This window comes from Drosophila hydei, unplaced genomic scaffold (assembly GCF_003285905.1).
Source record: "Drosophila hydei strain 15085-1641.00,03,60 unplaced genomic scaffold, DhydRS2 tig00008121-arrow-pilon, whole genome shotgun sequence".
Lineage (NCBI taxonomy): Eukaryota > Metazoa > Arthropoda > Insecta > Diptera > Drosophilidae > Drosophila > Drosophila hydei.
This window is the reverse complement of record NW_022045832.1, coordinates 805,001-818,891: the sequence shown is the minus strand read 5'-3', so window position 1 is coordinate 818,891 and position 13,891 is coordinate 805,001. Positions and strand designations below refer to the sequence as shown.

The 13,891-nt window shown below is 44.3% G+C and overlaps 1 protein-coding gene across 1 annotated transcript in view; it reads left to right on the top strand.

Moving 5' to 3' along the window:
* LOC111596255 overlaps positions 1-13,891 on the top strand; it is a 129,354-nt gene that overhangs the window by 107,888 nt on the left and 7,575 nt on the right. Inside the window, 3 exon segments of the mRNA XM_030224965.1 lie at positions 10,823-10,886; positions 11,064-11,091; positions 11,341-13,891. The exon segment at positions 11,341-13,891 is cut by the window's right edge and continues 842 nt beyond it. Of these exon segments, the coding sequence (XP_030080825.1) occupies positions 10,823-10,886; positions 11,064-11,091; positions 11,341-13,891 (2,643 nt within the window).

Sequence of the window (13,891 nt, the reverse complement as noted above, 5' to 3'; positions counted from 1 at the left end):
GTTCTAACATATTGTTGTTGCCTGCTCGTTGGTGGGATGTGTATCTGTAGGTATTCTATCTAGCAACGATACACACACAAACACACTTACAGAAATATATATAAATATATGTGTGCTTGTGAGGCAAGCTCAGCTCTCAAAGTACGTGTATTTTAGCGGCTGTCCATCGCCTGTATCCATCAGAGATACCTGTGCATGTGCTTTGATGTCGCTGTGCTCTTTGCCTCGTATCTTTTGCTTTTTAAGTGCGTGTCGTTGTTTTCGATTTTGCCTTTCTTCACACTTTGTTTGTCATTGTTGCTTTAGTCCCTTGAGAGCTCCATAATATGATTTTGACTTGTTGGTCCGGCGTTGGTTTACCGTTAATTCTTGTTGCCTTGTTTTTTTTTTCATTTTTTTATGGAGCTTCAGGCGCCGGTTTCATATTTATGAATTGACAGCAATGTATACAATTGATGGGCATATTAAATCGATGTCATGAAGCAGTTATTTGATGAGCAGGATACAAAATGTTGATGTTGTGTATGTACGTATACGTGTGTGTTGAGCAGGATACAAAATTGTTGTTGTTTTTGTTGTTCGCTGGAATGTGATAAGCCATTTGCATGGCTTGCCTATATTATATTTTAACTGAAATTGGCAGTGGGAGTAAAAAAGTCGAATTGATGAAAAATATGAAAATAATATCGAAATACATATGAATGTGTTGGAAAAATATTTATAAATCCAGATTAATTGATCATAGTTGAAATTTTATATTCCTTTTTGCATTTATGGAATAGCAAACAAATTCATAGAATTGTATATGAGTAAGGCTTTTTGCAAATTTTAATAGTTGTATAATAATTTATTCAATTTATTCATTAGTAAACTTTAGTTTTATTCGACTTTGATATTACTTTAAATTAAACTCAGTTAAAATAGGTGAAGAGCATTGGGAAAAAAAGCTTTTCTAAACTGATTTTCCATTTATTTACCTATGAAGTAGGTAAATACGTGTAGCTTGAAGGGCTGCTCACGCCTTAGGACATTATTTATAAAGTTTATCACCTTTAAGCACTGTTTCGCTATTTGCTTATCTCGAAAACTTAATTAAGGAGCAAAACTAATTATTTTCCTAATCGATTCTCACACCTATTTATTAAAAGAAGTGAACGCTTCGCAGCTGTTTCTCTATAATGCACTGAGCTCGACTTCGACTCTGAGATATTGCCTCCAGTCAAAGTGCTGTAAAACTAATTGCTTGTCAATGCCAGGCCCATGGTAAAGCAATCTTACAGCGACCACAAACATGTGGCAAGCACTAAATAGACAAAACAATAGCCGCACGACTCTGCGGAAAGCTGAACACTAAATGCGTGAACTGTGTGTTAGGCAGGTGACAAGCGTCAATGCTGTTGACCAATTTGGGCAGCCAACACGTAATGGCCTGGAAGAAAAAAAAAAAAACAACAACAAAAACTCGACTGCTTTCATGTGATTGTTTTCTGTCGTAAGTCAGTTGTTTTTTTGTTATCTTTGACAGCCGCTAAGCAATAAAAATTAATAAAAATGGCATAATAAATTAGCTAGCAAATGTAAAAGACAAATGCAAATGTTTGACTTGGTGAAGGTTCGTCTCTCTGTCCATATGTCAAACTTTGATTATTAGTATTCCATTTAGCTGTAATCATAATCAATTAAGATTATTCTTTATTTATATACAAATATATGAAAATCGAAAAGTTATCTGACGCTCCCTTATATGGCAGATGACAAGTCAAATTACTCCCTTTTAGATTTCATATAAGCTTGATGAGACTAATTTATAGAGTATCGTTCAGCCGTCTGAGGGCCTTTCACTTGTTTATTTTTCTCAAATGACACGTGACGTGTTAATGACGTTGCTATTTAGAGGTGAACAGCATAGCACGACGCGTCGTCACAGACATGAGCACAAAAGCATGTGGGTGGGTGTGTGTAGCCGCAGCTGTGATTGTGGGCTGGTGGTTGGTTGCTTTGTGGTTTTAAGCAGTTGTTTGGCAGTAAGATTGCACCTTTGGTAGGTGGCTTAAAATTTTTTTGGCTGTCCCACGAGGCGTATGTGTAATATTGTTGTTTGCGCCGTGACATGGCAAATTCTTGATGTCAGCACAATTGGTGACTCAACGCAAGTGTTATACTTGTTGTTGTTCGTGGGTATTGATTAATTGTAAACAGTCTGTCCATTTTAGCCATCGGCTCTGCCTTTGACAATGTCCTAATAGCCGAGGTTATTGTCGGGCCGTTAACATCAGTTGGCACTTTTCCCATAGTAATTGAATGCATATTTAATGCGCCTTACACTCACTGTTGTATGTATATGCACGACACGAATATATACAATTCGTATACACCCTAACGGGCGCCATCGCACAATGGCACTCGTCAACGGGTGAGCAAAATGCATAAACTAAATTAATTTGATTGCCGCACGCCCAGTTTGTTTGTTTGTTTGTTTGTTGTTTGTCGGACGCCAGGCAGGCAAATACAATTGGCGCTTCACTTCGATGTCTATGCACAAATGGCTTTTGTCTGCCACCATTTCAATTACATTAGGAACAATTCGTCCAAGAGTTCAGATATAGATATAACCGAGTACGAGAGATGAATATGCGATTCAAATTGATACGAATCTTCTTGGATGCCTTTAGATAGTTAACTTAATTGCAAGGGAACTTCATTTAATGTTTGATTAAATGCCATAAGCTAATGCGATTATTAGTTGCGGACAACACAGAAAGCTGTTTGAATGGATATAATTGAATATATATTTAATAAAGGAGAAAAAATGAAAAATTCAACATAAACATCTATTTACATAGCTTATCTAATCAAATCTAAGCAACAGCAACAACTTTAACTTAAATTTGATCAATGATATCTACGTTAAATATATTATATTGTAGGTCGCATATCTTCCAACCATAAATATATATTTATATATATTACCTGCTAATTAACCTTATAGCTGCCATTAGAAGTTTTGCCCATCTATCACCTGTGGCAAAATAGAAATAATTGAAACGAAATAATTCTGTAGTAAATGTTGTAAATATGCTAAGCTTTATTCAAAAGTTCTGCCATGGGGAAGTTTGCTTTTATGTTTGGTAGTTGAGCGATTACTGAATGTAATTAGGGTAATCTGCCGTCTAAGAGCGAATGAATGCATGAATGAATAAATGAATGAATAAATGTGAAGTGTTTTTGTGCTGTGCGCTGCGTGCTTTGCGCTTTGTGTGAGCGCTCAAACTGTTAATGATAATGATGATTATAATGATGCGGTGTCATCGACGTCCCGGCTAGCCAGCGTGGCGCACTTTGTGTGCCAGCCCACTCACCTGGTCACAAAAAATGGAAACTCAAACTCATTTCAACAGCACTCGAGACATGAGTTATTTGGCTCGAGTGGCTTCCAGTTGCCCTGCTTTTCGTTGCCACTGTCGGGCGTTGCGTTCAAGTGTCAGGTGAGGGGGGCGGCTCCACTTTTAATTGCAGCGACTGATTGCTGCTGGGCGTCCTTTTGTCTGGCTTGTTAAATTGGCAGGTATAAAATGCACTTTGCGTGCGGCATAATCCTTGCTTTCTCATTCCGTTGATATTTTCCGTCATTATTGCCATCATCAAAGAGCAAGCATAATGTATCTAATTAGCAATAAATAATATATCAATGGGAGTAATATATCGTTTTATTTGTGGAACTCCCTTTGCTTGTTTGACTTACCACTTAACTAATGTCTATGAGTTTCGCATACCCATCAAAGTTCATTCGGAGTTCAAGCTAATTACTTTAAAATTTACATTCATTATTAAGCAAGCATTCAAAATAAATGAGCACATTTCAGTAAGCCATAATTTCCACTGAATTTGCAAAAATAGCCAATAAGGCATCGTTGACTTTTCCAAGAAATGACAAACAGGCCAAGTACGCAGGGGCTGGGCATATACAAGCCAGGGCTATGGAGAATGTCTCACGCAACTTCTCTACACCATTCAACTCACTTGCTGGTTGCCGGTTGCCCAGTGCTATATCGAATGCGATACACAACCATATCCAGAGCGAACGAGCGAGCGACTGTTCAAACGTGCCTACACTTATCGATTTTTATTTCATTTTTATCCGACTCGTTCCCTAGCCAAATGAACGGAGACGCTGTCTTATTTTATGCACATACCCCCTTGCCCGGTCCAGCTGCTCCTGCTCCTCCTCCTCTCCCCGACGGAGTGTATCCTGTATGCCATGCCTGCTGCCTGAGCATTGTTTTTGCACAAACATTTTTGTATGTTGTTGGTTGCTTCTTATGAAGTTCGTGGGCGGTGTAGGGAGGGCGGGGGCGGGAAAAGACTTGAACTGTGGCAATGGACGCCAGTCGGTAGTCAGCGACATATCGCCATAACACCATCAACAGTTCATATGTACGGCGAGAGTACAGGATGACAAAATGCGAGCTCTGCTTGGATACTTCTTGTTGTTGCTATTTTGCCTCTGTCGCCGTGGTCTGCGCTTGGTCCTTTTGGGGTCGAATTGTCACACGGCTGGTCGGACGGTCGATGCGACAGTCTGACAGTGGCTCCTTCGTTTCGCTATTGTTACAGACTGTGACAATAGAAACAGCAGCCGGGTAGAGAATTTCGTTTCCACGTCGCGCTCCACAACGCCATGTTGAGTGCTACACAACGGCTCCTACTTACGAGTCAGTGAAGTGGCAGGGGCGGGGGCGGGAGGCTGTAGGGGCAGTTGCCGTCGTCGTCGTCGTAGAGGAGCCGCGAGGCTGAGGTTATGCCAGTCAACCAAATAAACGAAACAACAAAGATGCGACACATAAGCACACACAGCAAAAGAGAGCTATAAAACATGCGAGAGCATAACACAGTTGCTATAAGGTGGACCCAGAGGCCCGACTCAGCTCCCCGTTTTATCCCTGGCCTTCCGTAGCCCAACTCCATGGCTGTTCCCATTAGCAGCCGACGGCAGCAGCGACGGCGTTCTTGCAACTCGAGTATCCTAAGTGTCTGTGTGTGTTTGCACTTGCATATAAATAAATAATTTTTTGCTGCATGTTCTTTGAAATTCAGATCTGGGACCCAGGATCTGGGATAGACGAACGGGTTGAGTTGGAGTTCCTGCAGTGTCACGACTGTGGCTAAAATTGGTTTTGACATTTATGAATTTTATTAGAAAAGTTGTCCAAGCAAATATATTCTACTAAACCATAACAAAAACACACAGATTATGAGATTATATAAGGCCAAATGAATTAGATTCAAATGTTAAATGAAATTAAACAATTGACTTAATGTTTCCTTTTAATACTTTTTGTATGACATACGAAGCATTAAGTCATTTAGAGCTTTGAAGCTGAAGGGCAGACATTCATTCTACGATAATAAAAACGCTTATAATGTTAAAATGTAAATCATTGTAAAAGCTTTTGATTTATTTATGCTGTTTGTTAAAAGATTCAGAGTAATAATGCATAATTAAACGAGTGGAAGACCCAATTGCAGGATATTTTTGTTATAGACAAACATTTTCGCGACAAGCTACAAAGTTGTATATTTCATTCAGGTTATATGCGTGTCTGTATCAGAGTTTGTAGCTGCGTCTGTCTACTTCAAATACTTTTTGCAGTTTCAGTTTAGTTGGCTTGGCTCGCTATGCCGCATTTAGCTTAATTCAATTATGCTGCTTAACAAGCCAAATGCCTTGAAGGCATCAACTGCCGCCCAACCAGCAGGACCAAAGGATAGACTTTATGCCCGGATTGTGAGCACAGTCGTCAGTCGGCAGTCGACAGTTCTGACTGCTGCGAACGCGGGCGCAAAAACTACTCGCACTACACTTTCCATTACCTTTGAATCTTTACCATTTTTTGTGTTGCTTCTTCCTCTTTCCCTTTCCGATTTTGTTTTTCGTTCGCTTTACTTTTTTTTTGTGCCAACAAAATTTTTACTGACTTTGACAGGCAGCAAAGCGCGGCGCACAGAGAACAAACTTTCAGATACTCGAGCAAATGCACCGCACTCACACACACACACACAGAGAGACACACACACAGATGCACACTCAGTGACTGTTGTGCAGCGTCAGTCAGTCAGTGAGTGGTGCCTCGTAAATAGGATTCATCTTGCTGCGCGGGTAGCCGCCGTTTGACTGTGTTTTTGCCTCCCAGCCCCAAAGTGTGCTCGGTTCAGTTTTTATGCTTCTGCACAAAATGCAAAATAATGTGGCAACATCTGGCCCTGCCTCCGAGCCCGACCCGGCGTCATTCTCTGTTCTCGCCAGACACTCAAGTAGATGGCCGGGCAGAGAGGCAGGCATGCATCGGGCAGTCAGTTAACTACCATCCACCCAACCAACCAACCAGGCAACCAACCAGCCAACCAACCAACCATCCATCCATCCATCCATCCATCCATCTATCCAACCATCCGTGCAACCGTTCCTCGTCTATCCGTGCGTTCATCTGCGTCTCGGCTAGCCAAACTTTCGAGCATCTCTACGTGCATATCAAGTGCATATCTTTGACTCGGCTTTTGCTTTGCCTTTTTTGTATACCCTTCACAAAAAATTGTGTACAATGTATCTATGAAATTGTTGCAAATGCCGTATAATTTCATACACTTTTAAATTCATAATTTATATTAGATTTCAGAAAAAAAAGAAAGTAAAATACTAAAATTGTGAATCAAATTGAGAGCGAATCAAATTCGAATATAAATTGATATGTTTTTCGCATATATTTATTTGATGATGTACAATATTAATTGGATGGACGTTTCAGGGTAACTAAGGTCCGACATTAATAAAATAGTTTCACATTTGCTACTTACAAAAAATATTGTATATCTTAGTTTTTGCGTTTGTGGTTTTGCTTACCATGAACAACTCCACTTTTCAGTCCATGTGCCACACACTCTCAAATACACATTAATTTCTGCTTATGTACTTTTTTACGTACTGTTTATGTGTATAATATATATGTATATGTATGTATGCTTCCATCAGTCTGTCCGAATGCTGAATGGCTCTTTGGCTGGCTAACAACAAATAGAAGAAATGCAATGCTGAATTTTAACTTAAATCAAATTACTTGACACATGGAATATGAGAATATGCCATGAAATTGAGTTATTACTTAATATACAGAGACTTTTGTGGAGTTATAAACTGAATTGAGTTTAAAGCATGATCAAATTTTGATTTTTTTATAGAGACTGCTTTATTTGATTATTGAAATTCTGTTTCAGAACTCCTAATTACAAATTGATCAAATTGTAGTTGAATTTCTGATTAATGATATGTTAAACAGTAATTGATTGGATATCGTGGGGTATATTGGAAAATTGCCCTTTTCAAGATGGAGCTCAATTCGATACAGTTTGTTGGATGTCTAACAAACGTTGAGGCATTCATCTAGAAGTACTTTGTATTCGTATTTAGATATCCATCCTCCCCCTTTGCATACTTATTGTTATTGAGAGCACACGCGGCGCGGCTTTTGATTTACGTTGCTGCTGGCAACCTTCAGTACCTTCAGCTGCTTGCCTTGCCAATCCCATGTGCCTCCTGCATCCCCGCCACGCTCTGCTGCACAGTCATCACGTCTGGATGCCAACATCGACGTCTTGAGCTTTGGCTCCGACGAAAATGATTGTACCCAGTGCCTAAAAATATGAAACTCTCAACGTTGCCAGGACAATTTCACAGTGAGCTCTCATGTAGATGGGTGTGTGTATGTACTTCTTGAATGATGTGAAAGACGACGTCTCCCGCTGCTAGCTCTGGGCAGCTGTAAACGGTCGGCAGTTGTGCTTGTTAAATTCTTCTTAGGCTTTGTTTTGCTGTCGATAATGGCGGCAATGGCTACACACTCAAACACATCAACGCACTCATACTCAAACCTACATCTGTATGTGTGAGCGGGAGAGACGGGGGGTCCTGGCTTTGGCGTCGTCTCATGCTTCAATTCCAATCGCTGCCAACGTCTCGAGCGGCGGCAACGTAGGAGATGATGGCAGCTTCTTTGATGCTTATGCTCGTTTATCCTACGCCTTCGCTATGCTGCTTGCTGTGTTATTCTGTTGCCGCCCCATCCGTAATTCCTCATTTCACTTTATTTTTTTGCCCGTTGCGTTCTTTGTGTCTGCCGCCCGACCGTACCGCCCTGGCTCTTCCATCCGTTGTTGGCCTCTTAAGCTCGCTAGCTACAGTTTTGCCCTATGCAAATGAATGCTGCCTTCTGCCGCCTGCCTACTGCATGTCGCTCAGTAGGTGTAACAGGACAATCCATGGTGGTATTATGTAAATTTTTCGCCTCTTTGTTGTTGATTTTTCATTTCATTTTCTAAACAATATATATATATAGAAAAGTAGCTGCCACAAGAGCAACATCAACAGCAACAATGTGCTCAACAGCAGCAGCAGCGGCAGCAACAGCAAAAACAAAAACAAAGTTTAACTTTTAATTGAAAAACTACTTCAGGCACGACGCCCACTAGTTACATATTTTTAAAACAGATTTCAATAAGTGGCAGCACGTGCACCGCGCAACTTGTTTTTGACACTGACTGCTACACTTAGTGCCAACAGCAATGTTTCTACTTTATTAGTTACTCATCGAATATCAATTTTAGGTTAATTTTCCTGTTATTCTAACGAAGTACTTCATCAACTCAATAAGGATTAGAATAGAATGAGAATGTTCTTTGTCTAGAGATACAACATAGCATAGATACATCTGTGTTATGTTGCCTGATATTCTTATAACAAGGCTCATTAGGCATCATCTTGCATTTAAGAGTGGAACTCTGGTATACCCTAAGTATTGTTATCTACGGTTTCGTTAGACTCTTTCTATGCTTCGCTTCCTGTTACTTACTGCCTTTCTTTATTTTATTTACTTCATTCGGTCTTTTACTTGCTTCAGCTGCAGCTTTCTCTGACTACTGAAAGTAGCGCCTTTCTATGTGATTTTCATGTATTGATTGAAGATTTATGTTAACAAATCATATTTAATATTGCTTCATACTTAAACCTAATTATACTCTTAAAACTTGGTCAACAGGGTATCGATAAAAATAAGAGTGCAAAGGAAGAAGTGCAAAGAACTTTTTTAAGCACTAATGAAACTGGTTTTGGCTTTTGTTTCTGTTTTTGTTTCTGTTGGAATCGCGCAGCGCGGTACAAAAATATATGTGAATGTATTGACGCACTGGCAGCCGCTGAGTCGGGTAGTTGGTGCCTCGAAATGTGTTAAGTTGCCTCGTTTTGTATGCACAAAGGCAGCCAGCAGCAAACGGCAACAGCAACGGCAACGTCAACTGTTGAACGGGGCAAGAGTGGGATCCGAGTGATGGCACAGCCGGCGGCAAATTGAAGCGTTCCAGCTTCAAAATAAACAACTTTGAAATGGCGCGCAATTTTACCCACTTATACAAGTAGATGTGTGTGTGTGTGTGTGCGTGAGTATGGGGGGCGAGAGTGTGTGTAGCTACGAGATACTCTGTTGCTTGTTTTCTGTGTGTGTCGTTCGCTTGTATCTGATGTATTCAGTTGCGCTTTGGTCACGTACAAGATTGCTGCCCCCAAATGGTTGTCGATGTTTATACCATGGCTTGGTGTTCATTACGGAGCGCTTGCGTCCCCTCGGTTACCCGATACTCAGTCGGCCAATAAACACGCCTGGACCCTGACATTAGTGGGTCAATGGTGGCCCAATAAAGTACAATGAATAAGTGCACTTATTTCTTATGTACATTCAGATATACATATATATATATCTGTATATGTTTATATATATACTTAGTGTGTAATAATTCTTTATTGTGTTTGCGTTTGTGCCTTTGCAGGAATATTGTCTCCTCCGGGTCCGTTTCTGACGCCCAGTCCATCGCCATCGATCTCAGCTAGTCCACGCCTGCAACCGTCACCATCGCTATCGCCATTCCCACAGGATGTGGTGCTCGTAGCCGGTGGCAACGCATTAAACGCCAACAGCAATCCACAGGAACACGTAAGTCCAATCTCGGTTGCCTGCTTATCTGTATTTACATGGCATCATATTAATTATCTGATCCTTTTGCAGGAGCGCAAGGCGGCGACGCCTGGCAGGCGGCAATCCATACATCAGTTCACAAATGGCAGTCCCAACGCCGGCACCGTTGTCTTTCAGCCGAGTCCCTCACAGTCGCCGGCCGCTGCCACGACCGTCATCGGCGTGACAGCTGGCGGGCTCATTGCCGCCGCCGCCGCCGCTGCCGCAGCCGGTGGACACAATAATGCAATCGGCACTGAGTTGAACGCCACGCTTGTCGGCTCCAATAATATACAACTGAACAAGGTAGATTTAATTGAGTTGCACTGCTTGCCCGATAAGATAAGATCCCTATCAAAATGGAACACTGATAGCTGCCAGTGGAACCGCAGTATTAGTGCTTTAACAAATACCATAACAAAACTAATGCACTGCGCTTACGTGAAGCGCGAGCTTAACCAATTAGCTGATTAATAACTTTGAATTTGTCATCCTAAAACTTAGTGATATAAAAGTTGATTTTTTCTGTTCCCAAATTTAATTTGAAATTTTCTTTGTTTTCAATTTTGAATCATTAATATTACTAAGAGAAAATAATACTTTTAATTTGATGTAGCTACCGCTGATATTAAACATTGTTACTTGATCTTAATACTGTTATTAAATGGCTCGAGCTTAACTAATAATTTAGACATAATTAATTGGAGAATTGGCAATGTTTACTAAATGGATTTTAACATTTTTCTAGAAGGGCAACAAGCGGACTGGTCAGCAGCAGCAGCAACAACAGCTACAGCAGCAGCAACTGCAACATCAGCAGCAGCAGCAGCTGCAGCAGCAAATCTTTAGCACCAACGCAGCGGCGCCCACCTCGATCTGTTCGACAGTTGCCGGCGGCTATGGGCAACCGAATGCAACGGCAATCAGCACGCCCATTTCGTTTACGACAGCAAATGTGGCTAGTAGCCCAAAAGGTCAAGCGAAAAAGGGCGCCAATTCGGTGCTGAGCCAACAGCAGCATCAACAACAGCAGCAGGCGCAGTTCCAGCAATACCAGAGCAGTAGTCCGCTGATAGCAGACAGTCCCATACCCAGTCCCAGCAACGCAATTGCTGCTGCGGCCATCAAGCCGCCAACGCCACAGCCTCAGGCCGTACAGATGCTGCCGCAGCAGTTCACAATCACCAGCGGGCCGCAGCAGCAGCAGGCGCCGCAGCAAGTTTTCCAGTTCATTCAGGGTCCTCAGGGTCAGATCATAGCCACCACCCAGCAGGCGACATTGCAGCAGCAACATTTGCAACAGCAGCAGCAGCAGCAACATCAGCAGCAGCAGCAGCAACAGCAGCAGCAACAACAGCAGCAGCAACAGCAGCAGCAACAACAGCAGCAGCATCAACAACAACAGCAACAGCAGCAACAGCAGCAGCAGCAGCAGCAGCAACAGCAACAACAACAACAGCAGCAGCAGCAGCAGCAACAACAACGTTTTACCAGCAATGCAGGCATTGCGTTGTCTACTGTGAACACTAAGGCTAGCAAGGCGCCACAACAGATACTGCCTAAGCCGCAGCAGGAACTGGCGTCTCAGTCGATGCAGCAGCTGTCGAAGAACAAAATTATCAGCAATAACAATTCACAATTGCCTCAGATCTCGCAGTCGCCTCAGCCGCAACAGGCGCAGCTCAGTGCTGCGTCCAGCAATGCCAACAACCAGCAGCAGCAGCAAATTTTGCTGCCTGCAACAGCAGCACAGCCACAGCAATTGCTGCTCAATCAGATGCCCGTGTTGGTCCAGCAGAACCCGCAGGGTGTGCAGCTCATATTGCGTCCACCCACGCCGCAGCTGGCTGCCACGTCCTCTCTAGTTATACAGAACTCGCGCGGACAGCCGCAACTGCAACAGCCAGCACAGCAGCAATTGCTACGCATTGTGGGCACCAATGGCGCCACCATGCAGCTGGCAGCCGCCACCCCGACATTTATAGTATCTTCGCAGGGCAACCTCATCCAGCAGACAGCTGCCGCTGGCCAATTCCAAAGTGCCATCAAGACCGGCACACAGCTCAGCGGCTTGCATGCGGCGCTGGCAGCGCAAACGCCACGATCTCAGCCGTTTACCACAACGGCCACCATTAATACCCAATTGCTGGGCCAGAGCGTTGCGGCTCAGCTGCAGAACCTGCAGCTGGCTGCAGCAGCTGCTGCCAATAGCAATGGCATTGCTCAGATTCAAATGCCCAATGGTCTGGCGGCGATATCGCAGCTGCAGCAAACCCTTGGCGGTGCTACCATCAATCTAAATCAGTTGAATGGCGCCCATCTGCAGCAGATTGCCACTGCCTTCCAGACTCCGCAACCGCCACAGCAGTCGACAACGACGGCAGCCGCCAGTGGCAGCGGCAACAGTTCCGCGGAGCTCTTTGCTCAATCCTCACCAGCGCATGTGCCCCTGGCTGTTACACCGGAGCCCCTGCGCCAGCCAACGGCACAGCAGCAGGCGGCCATGGCCACCATACAGCTGCAGCAACAACAGCAGCAGCAACAGCAGGCGCAAATACAGCAGCTGCAGCAGCAACTGCAACAGACACAGACGCAGGTGCAGCAGGCGCAGCAACAGCAACAACAGCAGCAGCAACACACGGCGGAGCCCAAGAAGAAGCCTCGACCGCGCAAAAAGAAACCACCGGCGGCTACGATGGCAACAGCTCAGCAAAAGATTGCTATACCTGCCACGTCCACGCTCACAACTTCGCCAGCGCCGACGCTAGCACGAACACCCACGCCGCAAGCTCCGACGCAGGTGGCGCGGTTGAAGTCGCCATCGCCGCCGCCTACGCATATCCAACGCGCCAGCAATGGCAAACTAGATCTCGGCGATGTGATGAAGTTCTGCGGCATCACGGAGGATGATGATGACGATGAGGACTATGGCATGGATGCCGTTACAAACACTGCATCAGCTGTAGCAGCTGCATCCAATAGCAGCAGCAGCAGCACTAGCGGCAACAACAGCAGCGGCCACCATCACCATATTGAGGAATCACTGCCACCACCACCACCGCCTTTAAGCAACGGAGCAGCGGGCGCGGCAGTCAATGCAACAACGGCGCCCAGCTCCAACGATATCATGATCTCCATACCGAGCCAAAACGGCAGCGATGGGCTGCCCTTTACGCTGACCATACCGGCACCAGCGCCGGTCAACGAAGCCACCGAAATACCAAATATCCTCATTAAGATTGATCCAAGCGATGGCGCGGCTGCAGCGGCCGCTGCCACTGGATCAACTCTACCACCGTACACGCTGTCAACGCCGCGCTTACCCACAGCCGAGGAGATACAGCGCCAGGCACAACAGCATCTCGCCCAGCAAGCAGCCGCTGCGGCTGCGGCAGCTGCGGCTGGTGCCAAAATTTGCACTAGCATACAAAGCACAACGCCGGCGCCAACAATTAGCTTCAGCCTGGGAACACAGTCGCAAACCATTGGCAATGTCACGCTGCAACCGGCGCCCATTGCGGCAAGCATAACGTTGGCCACACCCACGACAACAACAACAGCGGCTACGCTAAGCTCAACAACTGCTGCAACGACGGCAGCGGTGAAGCCGCGACGCAAACCTGCTGTGCGCCGCAACACCAAAAAGCAGGACACGCTCAACAGCATAAGCAATGGCAGCAACAGCATTAACAATGGCAATATCATCAGCAATACCATAAGCAACATTAACAACATAGGCCACAGCATAATTGGTAGCAACAACACCACCACAACCACCATTAGCAGCAGTGGCAACAGCAGCGCCGTCAACACCGTCAACACCATCACTCTGACAA